Source organism: Hesperophylax consimilis, chromosome 22 (assembly GCF_061612785.1).
Source record: "Hesperophylax consimilis isolate HC1 chromosome 22, BYU_Hcon_1.0, whole genome shotgun sequence".
Taxonomy (NCBI): Eukaryota; Metazoa; Arthropoda; class Insecta; order Trichoptera; family Limnephilidae; genus Hesperophylax; species Hesperophylax consimilis.
Window position 1 is genome coordinate 24,008,829 of NC_142857.1, and position 16,237 is coordinate 24,025,065.

The window sequence follows — 16,237 nt, forward strand, 5'->3', positions numbered from 1 at the left end:
ACAATGCAGAAAATACAATAACATGGATGTTTTAGAAATTAAAGATTATGCTGCTATCTATCTTCTTGCATTGTTTCAAACCTAATCGACAAACTGTGATCTTTAGAGAACAGAATGCGGGAATGCAATATTGTAATTATTTAACGGAGTTAGCTTACCAGTCTTCTTGTATTCAGTTCCGAACCACTCTTCGACCTGGTCGTACTCTGGTGGTTCTTCGTGCTCCTGAGAGAGCACCATAATGTTGACCTTCTCCGGCATCATGCAGTCCAGCACGTACGTTATGCCCTGAACAAATTTCAACAATATAAATAGGATGAATGAGAAACCCTACAATTTCAATCCAAGACGAACCCAATTATTTTTCATAGAAGTGTTGCAATTGAGGTGGCTTGGTCATGTACAGGGTTTTCCAATAAGAGGTGTTATTTTGAATAGCCCGCTATTCCAGTAGATGTTACTTTTGAAGCTGTCATTTTATGACATTTGACAAGTAGAAACTACGCCTTCAATAAAAATGGAACGATACACGCTTCAACAACGCATTGAAATTATTAAAATTCACTTGAGTGAATCAAATGCAAATTATCTCGAGTGATGAGGCCCATTTCCACCTCGGTGGCTTCGTCAACAAGCAAAATTGTCGCATCTGGGGCTAGGAAAACCCAAGAGTTATTGTTGAAAAGCCTCTCTATCCTCAACGTGTGACTGTTTGGTGCGGTTTATGGTCCGGCGGAGTCATTGGACTTTACTTTTTCGAAAATGAGGCTGGAGCAACAGTTACGGTGAATGGATCGCGCTATCGAGAGATGATTAATGATTTTTTATGGCCGGAATTGGATGGTATTGATCTGGACAACGTTTACTTTCAACAAGACGGCGCTACGTGCCACACAAGCAACGAAACCATTGATCTTTTACGATTGTATATCAAAATAACACCTCTTATTGGAAAATCCTGTATTAAGAATGCCAGAAGATCAAATTCTGCTGAAAATTCTGAGTGAAGACGTTTAGTGGGCTACCCCTGACGAAGTTGAGAGAAGCAACTCCAGAGAAGAAGCTGGGATTGCGATGGATGGAGGCTGCTGTAGTGTCCCAGGACAATGTATGTATAAATAAATATATATAAATATCAGTACAACGGAGAAGCCTATAAACTGAAGCCACAGAGGCCTACTTAAGTTGGATTGTTTCAAATCCTTGTCACTTTCAATTAGTAAAATATTATACTACATATTAACAGATTGCAAAGCTGGAGGCATACACATGTAGCCTAAAGGATATGGCGGCACACAACAGGTACAAATTACACATAGCCTTGAGGATACGCAGGCAGACCAGGGGTCAAACATGACTTGTTATTTAAAATTCTGAATAATGACCTGGACTCGCCTGAAACCACACATTTAACAAAAATTCATACCGTCAAAATCAACACGGCAAACCAATTTCTTTCATTTGCCCAAATGCAGAAACATTAGAAAAAATCCTAAATTCCCCGTATATGTGCGCAGTATAATACAAAATAGCAATAACCTTCAGAAATATCAGAGTAAAGCATGCAGACATACACGAGTATGAAATGTATCGGGAGCATCTCCTATCCTTATCCTACATTCCTCTTCCTCTCCCCTTTACCTACTTATTAGTTTTAAGTCACAATAAACTTTTTGTTTTAACTTTAATTAACTTTGCATGTATATTCTATCTTTATATTATATATATTAGTCCTAGAGAAAGGTTGTACATCATTATTCTTGTGTATTGTCTTTTTCATTTTCATATAAAATATTTGACAACTCTGTGCAACTATTGGCTTACGCTGATGATATCGACATAATTGCGAAAAATCCCGATGATTTACAAGACGCCTTCATAAATCTTGAAAGTTCTGCCAAAAATATGGGTCTTGTAGTAAACCAGCAGAAGGCCAAATACATGGCCGTAGGATGTACCCAACAAACCCCATCTCTCGTATGTGGAAGCCAAAATTTTGAAACGGTACCAAGATTCACATACCTGGGCTCCCTGATAACAAACAATAACAACACTACAGAGGAGATCCAGAAGCGCATCGTGAATGCAAACCGCTGCTATTTCCGCCTACAAAAACAGATAAAATCCAGACTGCTTTCCAGAATCACCAAGGTATTAGTGTACAAAACACTAATTAGACCAGTGCTTACGTACGCAGCCGAGACGTGGGTTCTAACTAAGAAGAATGAGCGAGCACTGGAAATTTTTGAAAGGAAAATTTTGAGGCGCATCTTCGGACCGGTTCTAGAAAATGGATTTTGGCGCAGACGTTATAACAATGAGCTCTATACTCTGTTTAAGGAGCTAAACGTCACAAAGTTCATAAAACTGGGAAGACTTCGGTGGCTAGATCATGTGGAGAGAATGACCGAGCATCAAGAACCAAAGTCCCTGCTGAGCTCAAGACCGATAGGGAGAAGGAGCCTGGGAAGGCCAAGGTTAAGATGGAGCGACAACGTCCTGAAAGATTTGTCTGCCTTGGAGCTTCGAAACTGGAGAGAGCTGGCGCGGGACCGAGATGAGTGGAGGAAGACTCTTGAGGAGGCCAAGACCCACCAGGGGTTGTAGAGCCAAAAGTGATGATGATGATGATAAAATGTGTGAGAAGGAAGATTATCTTTATATTATATATTTATATTAGTCCCAGAGAGAGGTTGTATGTGACGTCATTATTCTTGTGTATTGTCTTTTTCGTTTTCATACAAGATGCGTAAGAAGGGAGATTGTTATGTAAACATTTTAAAATGATCATCGATGATGTCTCTCTATCTCTGTGACTACTATAAGCTGTTTGTTTCTTATAAATAAATGACAAACCCAAAAGGGGTAATCAAGACCTGTTGAGAAAGAATATAATGAATAATATTTACGTCAGGTTTGTATTCATAGAATAGGTCTGCTCCCGTCAGATAATGCTCTGGAGGATAGAATTGCATGTTCTCAGCCAAGGTCTCTACATTGTCACATGGCTGACATTCCTCCGCAAATCTGAAGTTCATCTCTTCAATGCTCTGCAAATTATAATACATACATTAAACCTAAATCTTATTACAAAATTAATTTCTGTACATAATATTATAACATTACAGGTATTCTTAGGCTAGCAGTAAAATTTACAACTTATGTAAGTTTTTGATAATTTACTTGTAAGCTAACATATTCACAAAAATTAGGGTAATTATTGATTACATGTAAGTGGTTCAGAAGTTTAACTTATATGTAAATGCTCACAGCGACCAATACATCTTAAGGCGATGCCATGCGCAGTAATGCAAATTCATGTTTTTTTGGTTTGAAAATTTGAAGCACTTAGAAATGTTTCAGATGCTTTAATTTAATACTGCGAGTAGAGCACATCTTGGCCTATGAGATGATCCAGTATTTTTTAGATAAGTCTTTTAATAAGCCTAGAAAAAATAATGTATCAGGCCTATAAAAACTGCTTTAAAGTTCAAAATCTCCTACTTTCGAACGCATTTTCGGTTACGGTTTTATTGTATAGTGTGGCAAATTAAGTTCTTTATAAAATGATCGTAAAACAATTAAATATTTGTGCCTGAACGTCAGCAAAATAAAATAAAATCCACTTTTTGGCGATGTTTTTTTCTTGTATTTATCAAAAAAGACAGATGGTGTTGAACGGGAATTTAAACCTTATCACCATCTACATAAGGGGTGTTATTGTTAGCGGCTTGATTAAAAATGTTACACGACGTATGGCATCGCCTTAAAATTTATTTGCGGTAAGATCTGTCAACAAATTGCTGCCATCATAATTTACGGAATTTTTTCAATATAGACGAAATGGCCCAAATAAAGTGTTGGAATAGAAAAAAAAATCTCCACATGCTTTGGTTCTGTTAACAGAGCTGAATGGAAGATCAATTATTAGCAGTTCATATTTAAGGCGATGCACTACGTCGTGTAATATTTTAAATTAAGCCGCTATCAATAACAACCCTTACGTAGATGGCGATAAGGTTTAAATTCCCGCTTAACACCATCCGCCTGTTTTGATTTATGCAATAAAAAAACATGGCCAAAAAGTGCCTTTTATTTTATTTTGTGGATGTTCAGGCCTAAATATTTCTTTTTTTTTCAATCATTTTATAAATAACTTAATTTGCCACATTATACAATAAAATCATAACTGAAAATGGGTTCGTAAGTAGGAGATTTTGAACTTTAAAGCAGTTTTCATAGGCTTATACATTATTTTTTTCTGGGCTTATAAAAAGGCTTTTTTAAAAAATACTCGATTATTTCAAAGGCCAAGATGTATTCTACTCGCAGTATTTAATTAAAGCATCTGAAAAATTTCTAGGCGACCAAATTTTCAAACCAAAAACACATGATTTTGCATTACTACGTATGGCATCGCCTTAACACAAATGGTAGCAACCGATTTCGAATTCAAATACGTCACGTTAGAAGCAGAAACATTGAGGTTAGAAAGGATTCATCGGGTGGCGTGCCGGATCAGAAGAGGCTGGTTTGGGGAGACCCTTGGAGCATCTCTACAACCAGTCTCTCTCGACCCATCACCTGCTGCGCTGCAGCGGAAGAGACACATCATACATCTGTCACTCCTGGACACCCTGATCCCTAGATTCCTACCCACCCCTCATACCTTTTTCCTTCCCAGAACTTCCTCTCCTTCTTTTCCTTAAAAAGACCCTCCACACAGCAAACCCAAAGATGTGTGGGGTTAATGAAAAAACAAAAAAAAGAACCGCTAATGAAAAAGTAGGTTGCTCATTTGCAAAAATTTTCAAAAAATTCTTCAAAATCATAAAATTTTCTTTCCATTCATATTAGTTTTCGTAGTGCTTATTTGGATTTTCTTGTGTTATTTTTAACCTTTCCGGGGGTAAGTTACGTAATTCTGGCTGTGCTCTGGGGAGAGAGTTTTTTTTACATAAATAAAGATATATATTTTTTGATTAAATTTTATGATAGTATGCAAAATAAATAACAGCCGATATCTCTGTCGATAATGATGTAAAATGTTTAAAATTGTTATAAAGTCACAGGAATATGCCCATAGATAGCAATACGATGCATATTTACAGAATATGCATCGAATATGAATATGCGACCCCTGTCGTCCATAGCCGTCCATACTCCTTTGGCGAAAGTGTGCACCGTCGTTCATTCGCGTCCATACTCCCGGAAAGGTTAACATTGTTTTCGGGAAATAATTTGAGAAAGGCTTATCAACTTATCTCAATCAGATTTTAATTCAAATAATAAAAATGCAAGTTTTTATAGGAATAAAAATCTGACGAAAACCTGTCTATTAATTTTTAGCGACTCGCATTGGCGAGTTTCGGTACGATTTCATACAGAAATCAAAAAAAAAAAACTGATTTCAAAAACTGTGAGAAGGCTGTAAGTTCGCGCGGACGCGATTAGACCTGTCAAAAACTGACGGCATTAACGACTTCTGTAACTTGCTATAAATTACAGTAAATAATTTACAATGTCATTTACATTGGTAATTATGCCATAAGTCACATTTTTAAATTACCCGCGTAAGGAGCATCGGCTTGGTGAGCGGTGAGTGCCGGTGCTGACAAGGGGCGGCCGCGGCCATCTGCTGGCACTCACCGCTCACCAAGCTGATGCTCCTTATGCGGGTAATTTAAAAATTTCGCTAGAATAAAGGTATTTTTCGCTCGAATAATCGCGTAGACCACAAGGTTCTCCTCGGCCGAACGACATATTCGTAAACAGGGAATTTTTATCTAAATTCTGACATCGATTTCATTCGTGTGGCACATCGGATATTTTCATCCCAAAAATGACACCGGAAGTTGTCGCTTTCCAGGACTCCTCCCGGGCCGAAATCTGGATGAATGCGTTTTTTTAACTAATCTTATTTGGGGTTAAAGCCCAGTACTAATTTTTTTCATGTGGCCTATGGGATGGGATTTTTACGGTCATCGCTTGGATTATAAGGGAGACAACGATTTTTATGAGACCACAGGAGTTGTTCACAAAAAAACAAGTTAGTAAGCGAGGCGATAAGTAAATAGACTTTGAAGAAAAAGAAAAATTAAATAATCGTCTGATAGAGACATACCTGGATTTCTTTGAATATTCTTTCATTGGGGCACTGTTTCCTCAGCATATTGATGTATGCAAAGACATCGTCCAGCACCTGAAATACAAACACGTTACTATTATCAAGACGTTTTGATTGTTTCATGAAACTAACTAACTATAACCCCATTCCGTAGGGGTAAGCAGAGGGTGGACCACCACACAACTATGTCTCGACACACACTACTTGCTTCATTTACAATCAAATATCGTCTCATACAAACTCTTCTGTAATTCTGACTCTTGACTTGACCCGACTCAAGTTTTTGACTCACTTTAGGGTGTCCTCTATTTCTTCTACCATTAACTTCCGCGTTATATATTCTCCTTACACTTTTTTCTTCGTTCATCTGCTCCACAAGCCCAAAATCATCAAAGCATCCCTTTTTTAATCTTAACCATTACGGTCGCTTTTCATGCATTCTTTCAAGATGTCCACATTTTTAACACGGTCATTCAGTTTCACCACACACATGTCTCAGAGAACTCATTCCTACAGCATTCAGTCTACCTTTACATATTATTACATTAACATACAATCTCCTAAACTCAACTATCTCAACATATCACTATCTGTGATCTATCCATTAACTAGTTATTTAATGTGTTTGGATATGAGATCATGTTTAGAATAAAAAGGGAGGCACTTACTTCACGCCAGTGTTTGAGACCCTCCTGCGTCAGGACGATGGTGACAGTGAAGAAGCAGAGAAGAGACGTGTGGTCTATTCCTGATTCAGAATTCCCGGTATATATTTCAAGAGCCCATACTCTAAAAGAGATAAAAAAAAATTAAACATTTAATTTTGAATCATTGAAGACCATATAACAACTCTCAAATGAAAGATGTGAAACAGAAAAAGATTCAGTCATTTGTAATTAAAATGGAGAGTAACAATGGATGAATGGATCACATGCGACAGCTGAGTGGGTAAGCTTAAGTTCCAGCCGCCCTACGTTTGACTTACTTTTTCCTCAAATGTGAGAGCAGACTATCAGCTCCCTCGTGTCCCAGGATCCAAGACACGTACTGATGCGGCTTGCTCTTGTACTCTCCCAAGAACGACCTCATGCACCATGTCAGATTTAACTGAAACAGGAAACCATTAAAAGTTTTTAAGCATCGCACTCTTTTTTCAAGAAAAATTTGTGGAAAGCAAAGAATTACAAAATCATTTACAGATTTATACCAATGAAAAAATGGCCAGCAAAAATGATAATTGCAGCAATAACACTGTCTTGTTTGTGAAAATAACTATTACCTCGGTGACTTGGCTGATTGGTTTGATGTAGTATATAGAGTTGAACTCCTTGGTGATGTCCTCTGGCTTGAAGGCGTGTGCCGAGAAGTCATCGGCAGGCTGCCCGTTGTTGGGAATCAGCCCAAACGTGGTCACAACATACTTCTCCAGGGTATCCAAGGGGAGACGAGCCTATAAATATATTTTAACAGTTATGACCGCTTTAGCCAATAAAACTGAGCGATGGTAAGAGTTAAGTTAAAATTTACCTTTGGCGAAAGATTCCAAAGTAAAGGCAAGGATTTACTAAACTGAGCGTTCGCTCAATGCCAGTGGGCGATTTTGCATCAGGTTTGCACCCAGGCATCGCGAGTTCAATTCACTGCTATTTAAGTCCTCCATAATTGCACAATAAATAATACAGCTTCTGAAATGATTTGAGATTTGCACGGCCAAAAGTAACATTGTGATTTATTTTTGGGGTATTAAGTGGTGTTGCACTTCCTCCATCTTTAGCCAACGTTTCGAACAGCGTTAGTGTCTACCACCAGGCCTGCGATTCTGGAGTTAAACAATCAATCGTTTTCGTATGCGCCGTCTTCGAGTGAAAAACTACTAGTCGTCGCGACTAACTTTTTCGAATGTTTCAATTTTACGTATTCTTGAGCGTCGAACGGTCGAAGTTGGTAGAAGAGATGATTATATTTGCACCCCTGTGAATATTGTCTATGTTCCTGATGTTTTTGGGATTTCTATGGTGTGACTGTCAAACAGACAACAGTTATTCGTTATTCAAAACAGAAATGGTTGCGGGACATATTACAAATTGCCAAAAGCAACTCTTAATTGAGCTTGTAAGCTCCGATAAAGACTTAGTAAGTGGGAAATTTTTACCTCTTTGCGGGTCCGAACGTTCGCGCGGTAAAACAAAAATTGACAGCTAGACTAGATTTTGACAGCCAATTCCATAGAAACGCCAACAACCTACCACTCGTTGCCCTGTTTCTACTGGTTATACCCAGTAGTTGTTGGGTGGAATGACTTTTGACGTTTGGCGTCGAAGTATGTACCTTCGACCAATTTCAGGAATAGCAACGACGACCAACGTACGTACTTTCAACGGCGATTACGAGCGCCCTCGATTCAGGAATAGAGCCCCAGGACAGATGTGTAGATTGTGTTGTAGTGTATGTTCATGTATGTAGAAACGATATTGTGTTGCGCATGTCAATTCTCTTAGGGCCTGAATTTCAGTATTACAGACGGCTACACCGAAACTAAACACCAAAAACCACATTAATAATTATATACTAATTATACTGAAATACCGGCTGAGGATTAACTCAAGCCACACGTCATCGCTTCTACAAACACGCACTTCACTACAACCTACACATCTGCCCTGATAATGAACACTGTGACGCTGCCCGAAACTCTGGCTAAAGGAGGAAGAACACGGTATATACCCCAAAAATAAATCACAGTAACAGAGAATTTGCCCATGACCTTTTCCAAGTTTGAGTTCTCAGTTTGGCTAGCAACGTGTTCAAAGTATCTCAGAACGCGATATAGACTGTCAGTTTGTTATTAATTGTGGATCCCTACCTTTCAGAATGGATAGATTAGTACACATGGCTGAAAGCACGTTTCTATGGGATCAGCTAATTTTGCATGTAAAGGTGTTTGAATTACCTGAACGGCGACTGTCATCCTATGTGCGCTGTAGTGCCTCTTGCGGAACTCGTGGGCAGCGGCGTGTAGTGCGGGGTCCTCGGGCCCCACAGGGGCACTCAGGCTCTTCAGGTTGCCCCACATGAAGGTGCGCGCAGGGTGACCCGCGGGCAGGAGCTGCCCAAGCAGCTGGTCGTGTCTGTGCTCGTCCGAGGGCAGGGCTAGGGCAAACTCTGGAAAAAATGGTAAACGATTTCATTGTAATTCAGATAGTATACATTACAGTAAGTTGAACTCAAAAATAGAATTGAGTATGGACAATTGTTAGATTCCGTAGGTCCCAAAGAATTCCATAACATTGACCGGTCGGTGGCCGAGTTGACATCGCGTTTGTGTCCCACCGAGGCGTAGTGTGTTCAATTCCTCGGCTGGCTAAGTCCTGCATCACAAATCACAACACAAGCAACATTTTCAGCTTACTTTGGTGGTAGTAGGAGATTTTCAAATATTGTCAGGTTATTCGTAACCCGGGAATGTTTGTCTTTCTTTTTAAAAAAAAAATTTTTAAAAATAACAAATCATTATAAGCAATAATTAGTCTCCTGAAATATTCATATAAATTGAAAATAAATCCTGCCGACGGGAATTGAACCCGCACATGGATATTTCAGGAGACAAATTATTGACACCCGACTTTCAAGGAATAATCCAATAGTCCCAATAAAAACCACGACGTCCCTTGGGCAACGGCAATTCTCGTACTTAGGACCTAAATTATTTAATATCATTCACAAATGTTTTGCGCAAATTGGTCAACGACTGGCTCCTTGATTTAGGGAGGGTAAAAAGTGAAGATATGTTGATCAATAGATAATCTCATTATAAAAAATATATATGTACATTATTGTCAAAACACTGATACATAATTTTTTAAAGTCCATTCAATACAAAAACACATGTTTATCACCTCTGAACACAATTGTCAATTCTGTATTAATCTGTACTTTATTTATCAATGCTATTGATTATTTTCTAATCATCCAACTATATTATAAACTTATAAACTACCCTTCCCATTTTTTCTACCTTACAACTCCTGTGGTGATCTGTCTTTTTATTACTACTATCTGGCTGTTATTTACTTTACCGGTTTTGTTTTATATTAAGTACTAAATTATAATATGAACTAAACTTGTCAATTTGACTGGCCTAAAACAGGATCCATTCCTAGTTGGCTAGTCAAAGTTTCTGCATGTTTTATTGTATGATTTTTATGTGAAATAAATTTATTATTATTATTATTAATAATTTTATATCCTTTATGCTATGCATAAAAAACCTTGTCTTATAAACATTAGTTTATCATTATAAAAAGTGATAATTACAAAATGATGTTTAAAAACATTAATAATCAGTGTAAAGAAAAAAGAAATAGACAGAACATATTAAAAGCCAGTTTTGTACGAGCCCCAATAAAGCTTGCCGTTTAAACTCTGCTTTATTGCGTTAAATGTTAATATCGAAAGTGATTGTATTTAACAGCAAAATAGCTCTACCCACCGGCATGACCATTGGCAAGTTAGTTCTGCAGGCTTTGAGGTGAAACACGTGAGTGTACAGGAGGTAACCATTTGGAACATAGAAATTAATGCTCTCCATGATAGTCGAGTTTCAAACCATCCAAGAATGCGATGGGCTGGACATGTGGAAAGAATGCCAGATGACAGAACACTACCAATAGTGGGAGCCGCCCAGGGGCAGCCGCGGAAGAGGAGGATTGACCGAGTGGAAGAGGATTTGAGCAGAATGGTAAGGACAGAGAACCGGAGGCTAATAGCGAGAGACCGCAGCCAGTGGAGAGCATTTGTGGGGAAGGCCAAATCCCACCTTGGGATGTACATAGTGATGATGTGGACGACAGACATGATTCTTCATTTTAGAGAGTTGTTGTGGAAATGGTTTGTACTGTTACAAAATGCCAATAATATATGTAGGTACCTGATTCAATGGCCTCCCTCTCTCTCTGCATGGCCTCCTGCCTCATGAGCGGCGCCACGAAGAACTGGCTGAACTTGTCCATGCCCTTCTCTAGGAAGTTCTCCTGGATCTCAAAGTGGAAGGTGGTGTTCTATAATAATATATGTAGGTACCTGATTCAATGGCCTCCCTCTCTCTCTGCATGGCCTCCTGCCTCATGAGCGGCGCCACGAAGAACTGGCTGAACTTGTCCATGCCCTTCTCTAGGAAGTTCTCCTGGATCTCAAAGTGGAAGGTGGTGTTCTATAATAATATATGTAGGTACCTGATTCAATGGCCTCCCTCTCTCTCTGCATGGCCTCCTGCCTCATGAGCGGCGCCACGAAGAACTGGCTGAACTTGTCCATGCCCTTCTCTAGGAAGTTCTCCTGGATCTCAAAGTGGAAGGTGGTGTTCTCGCAGTCCGTCTGAGCATTGTCGGACCCGCCTTTTTTCTACAATAGAAATACTTCAAAATATCAAAAAAGTCAATATCAGGTATCTAAAGATTGAAGAAACCAAACTGCACTCCGGTAATACGAAGATCGCAATTCACAACTTTACATATTATACAACATACCTGCATTTTAAAGTGTTCTGCATAATACTAGGTAAACTTTAAAAGCATAATATGAATTCATATTATGAATAATAAAGGTCAGCACTTTGATTAACCATCGCATTTGACTTTAAAACGATTATCAGCATCATTTTGAATACTTCGACATTCCTTATCAACCATAGATACTCAACCTTTATCAACCATAGATACTCAACCTTTATCAACCATAGATACTCAACCTTTATCAACCATAGATACTCAACCTTTATCAACCATAGATACTCAACCTTTATCAACCATAGATACTTAATCTTTACTTTATGTTGGTTGTTTGATCAGCTGTTGATCCAGCCGTCAAGCGTAACAGTCATCAAAAATTAACCAATACTGACAGGTCGAAAATCGGCGGTTGACGGGGAACTTCCAAATATGAAAGTATTCAAAATGGCGCTGAGTGTTGATTTACGACGATGTCAAATGTTGAACAACCGGCTATAAAAATTTATAGTCAAATTTGGATGTTAAATTTATTTTTTTAGTAATGGAAAATAAAGCATGTCACATACCTTAATAAAAGAATCAAAGTCATTCTCCTTGGGGAACTTCTTGCTCCCCATGAATAGCATGTGCTCCACAAAGTGTGCCAGACCCTGGATGTGCTCGGGGTCGCTGAAACTGCCCACTCCGGTAGTCAGGGCGCAGGCTGCCTGGAATTCAACAAACACATCAATACAATACATGGCCGTACCTGTTATTTGCGTTCTTAATGGGGTCCGGAGAATGAGACGGAAATGTGCGCTTACGTCGTTGAAAATGTGTATTGAAGAGCAATTCAATCAGAACTTCGATCGACTTGTCAATACTTTCACCCCAGTTGTTTGTGGACATCTGCAGAAATATGTGCAAATACAGTGATAGTCTTTTGATTTTATTTCCATTAACTCGGGACAGTCGCGATATTATGCAATTACAAGCAAACAAATTTCATTCCGCAATGAAACAGAATTATATATTCATTTAATTGTTCTATATTGTTCATTTAAACATATTCAATACCAACTTGGCAAGTTTTGTGGATCATTTAAAACATTTATTTCAACAATACTCCTAAACACATCATGTAAACCTACAAATAGCTGTAATTTTCTGTTTTTGTTTCTTGTGTTTGTATGACTTGTTGCATAGCTTTTATCAAATGTAATTTTATTCTTATTTTTTATGTTTCAAAGTATCTGTCAAATTAAAATTATACTACCAACCATGTAAAAGCCCTCTGGGCGTTAAATAAATAAATAAAAAATAAAATACATATATAGATAGCTGCGTCAATCAACAAGTGCTCAATCAAAATAAACATCATTCCAAAGTCTCCGATTATCAATTGCTCAGTAGATGATCAATTAGCAATTATTGTCAATCGTATAAATTACTTAAATTGTTGTAAATATTGACAATTTAAATTGATCATCTCAGGTCTACTTAAGATTGCAGAAGAATTGTATCAAACGGATCGCTTGTTTTTCAGCAGCTGCCGAACAGAATTTTTCACACGTTACATCTTAGTCGATCGGGATCGGTCAATCGCCAACCAAAATTTGGTCGATCCTAATTGCGATTGTGAATAATACATAGTAATTTCAATAATTGCAGTTTCCTAACATACTGTTTAAATATGAATGAAAATATTCAAATTAGTAAGTTTTTGTATGTATTTAACGATATTTTGTCTTTTAAAGTGAATAACTAAAAAATAAGAAATAAAAATTAGATAAATAAACAGAACAGTTGGTCACGGTTAATATGCATTAAAAAAAAACACTTTGTATCAGTTAGATAATAATGAGAAGTAAGTATTTCAGTTTCCGGAAATGGAAAATAATCATTTTAATAGTTATTTCCTTAAAACTAAAATCGATTGTTCACTTAGCGGCCATTGTTATTGATGTGAAATTTTAAGGTTAGTTAAAATTCTTATAAGATGCTTTTTAGAAGCCGATCCTTGTAAATTAAGACGAAAAGTATCTCTTACCCTCAAAAAGGTTAGGAATTCTTGAATTCTATAAAGTAAAAACAACAATTTATATTGCTTGTAACTTGTGTTCTTCAAATTTCGCAACTCTTTAGCCAAATTCACGAGAAAAAAAAACATTATTTTTCTCTTATTCCGCTTCACTCCTAATATGCAATATTTCACTTTCAAATAAATGGATTTAGCTTTATTAATTCAAAACATGATTTACTATGTCGGGGGAGACGGAAAAATACGCACTTTTAATTTTAATTTCGTTTATTAAGTCACTTACGCGATATGTCAATTAGTATGCGGCGCCGTTATAGTCGCAGCCGACGGCGACTATGTTCATATCAAGAGTTGGATTATATTCATAATATCGTATTAGAATTAAATCACAAACCAGTCTATAGAAACCTAGCGTAGCCTACAAACTACTTGAAAACTGGGATATAACTCTAAAGGGGACGCGAGCAGGTGTTATTAAAGGTTCCCCAACATTTATAGTAACTTTTAGTAATAATATAACTAAATTCAAGTATTAATTCAAAGTAAACATTCCATATTTACCGTGAAGCGGAATTCGTAACCTATACCAAAAAAACACAATGATGCTTACCATTTTTTCATCTCCGGAATCCATTTGTCTATTCGCATGTCTTCTACCTTCATTATCTTCAATGTCCTCTTCATTTTCATCAGTTTCCTCTTCATCTACGCTTTCACCCGTATCGCTTTCTTCGAGGGAGCTGCCATCGCTTTCACTGTCACTGCCGCTGTAGACTCCATCCATCCACTGTCCATCGTTCTTGACCTCATCACATTCGTGTAGCATTGACCTCACTTCGCCACATTTCTCCTTCAAGGAGTTCAAATCGCTGATCAAAAGAGCGCGGAGACCATTCTTCAAACGAATAACCCTAAAAATAATAATTTGCAACTTAACACATAATAATGGAGGACTCATTTAACCCTTTCAATACCAGAGCGCCTCCTGAGGAACATAAATAAAAAAAATTAATATCTCTTGATGTTGTCAAACAAATCGCACCGTATTTTGAGTATCGCTTGAGAAGCGATACTAAAAAGAAGCTTTTTTTTGGCATGTTAATATATTTTTAAAATTAAAATTGTTTGTTAGGTAGGTTTAAGTTTTTTCATAACTAATAAAAAATAACCCTTTGATACCTAAAAATAATAAAAATCAAATTAGAAAAAACCTCAAAAATTTTCAAATAATATGGTCCTATATATGGAAAGAAAGTAATTATTTACCTACGACTACCGTTTGAGAAAATATTCCGTACATGTTAGGTTAGATTGGATTAGGTAGAATTAAATCACAAACCAGTCTATACAAACCTAGCGTAGCCCACAAACTACTTGAAAACTGGGATATAACTCTAAAGGGGACGCGAGCAGGCGTTATTAAAGGGGCATTTTTTTGTAGTAGTAAAAACGGTAGTCGTAGGTAAATATTTACCGGAAAGAAAACTGCGGCGATGAAAGCGATTTTACATGTTACATCTTGGTATCAATCGATACATACCAGAATTAGAGGTTACAACGGAGCTCTCAGCTGCAGGACCAAAACAGAAAGAGAGGTTACAACGGTGCAGCACATTGACAGTACCATACATTTGTTTTTAGCGGTTTATAAAATATATTTTTATGTTAATTAATTCTTACTTGTATTCCTTCTTGTCGGATTCCGATTTAATAGGACTCTTTAATACTTCAATTTTCTGTTTCAACAGATTTTGTGGATTGAGATTTTCTTGCCGGTTTTGCATTTTGGGGGGACGTGGTGATTTTTTAGCTTTCGATGAGCCGATTTTGAAGGATGGACTGGCTTTCGGCATTGCGAGACCTTTTGTTTTCAATAACCGTCCAAAAATGGAACGCCAATATGGATAATTTGTGCAAGTGTTTAGTAAAGACAGGTGAATATTGTGAAGAATTTTTTGACGTTTAATTTCGAAAAGTTAAAAAACTCTCATTTGGGAATGGCAACATTCAAATTTGATCTGAAAAATAGGGATTTTTTTCGGCTCGGTTTTTTGGACAATACTTTTTTTATTATTTATTATGGCCGATATATTAATCAGTCTTGGTGAAATTTATTTTGACAGCATCCAGAGTGGAAAATACTCTCATTATCACCCTGGTGTAAGACCACAATTCCGAATTGAAACGTTGCTTGAAATGGCTTTGGCCGTGTTGACCAGATCAAAATAGTCAGGTACTCCCTCACCTTCCTCTTCCCATCTCCTTCCCCTCCCCATCGCCTTCAGCTGCACAACATACTCCAATTGGGGTGGATATATTTTCACTGTCTCCAGACGGTTGGGAACAATTGGGACTCTTATGCGGTTTCTCTTTTCAAAAAGTATCTTCAGTATAAAATTATAATTAATAACACCTAATCCGTTATTTAATGTGCAAAATTTTATACAACAATCGAATGCCTCTTTAAGACCACATTATTAACAATACGGTTATTGTCAACTTTTGGAACGGGATATTATTTTTTTTCACTAATCATTATAAATATTTTTATTTGCGTAATTTTTTTTGTCCACATTATATTTG

General features: G+C 37.4%; 1 protein-coding gene across 1 annotated transcript in view; it reads right to left on the bottom strand.

Moving 5' to 3' along the window:
• The window catches only part of LOC149413291 (nardilysin-like), a 29,387-nt gene extending 13,772 nt beyond the window's left edge, over positions 1 to 15,615 (bottom strand). Inside the window, exons 1-11 of the mRNA XM_089644917.1 lie at positions 15,335 to 15,615; positions 14,265 to 14,565; positions 12,201 to 12,341; positions 11,359 to 11,527; positions 9,078 to 9,289; positions 7,407 to 7,577; positions 7,113 to 7,234; positions 6,796 to 6,916; positions 6,125 to 6,202; positions 2,910 to 3,050; positions 159 to 288 (exon numbers count right to left, since the gene is read on the bottom strand). Coding sequence (XP_089501043.1) covers positions 159 to 288; positions 2,910 to 3,050; positions 6,125 to 6,202; positions 6,796 to 6,916; positions 7,113 to 7,234; positions 7,407 to 7,577; positions 9,078 to 9,289; positions 11,359 to 11,527; positions 12,201 to 12,341; positions 14,265 to 14,565; positions 15,335 to 15,507 — 1,759 coding nt within the window. The 5' untranslated portion in view covers positions 15,508 to 15,615. The remainder of the gene's footprint in view (positions 1 to 158; positions 289 to 2,909; positions 3,051 to 6,124; positions 6,203 to 6,795; positions 6,917 to 7,112; positions 7,235 to 7,406; positions 7,578 to 9,077; positions 9,290 to 11,358; positions 11,528 to 12,200; positions 12,342 to 14,264; positions 14,566 to 15,334) is intronic.
• Between the last annotated feature and the right edge of the window lie 622 nt (positions 15,616 to 16,237).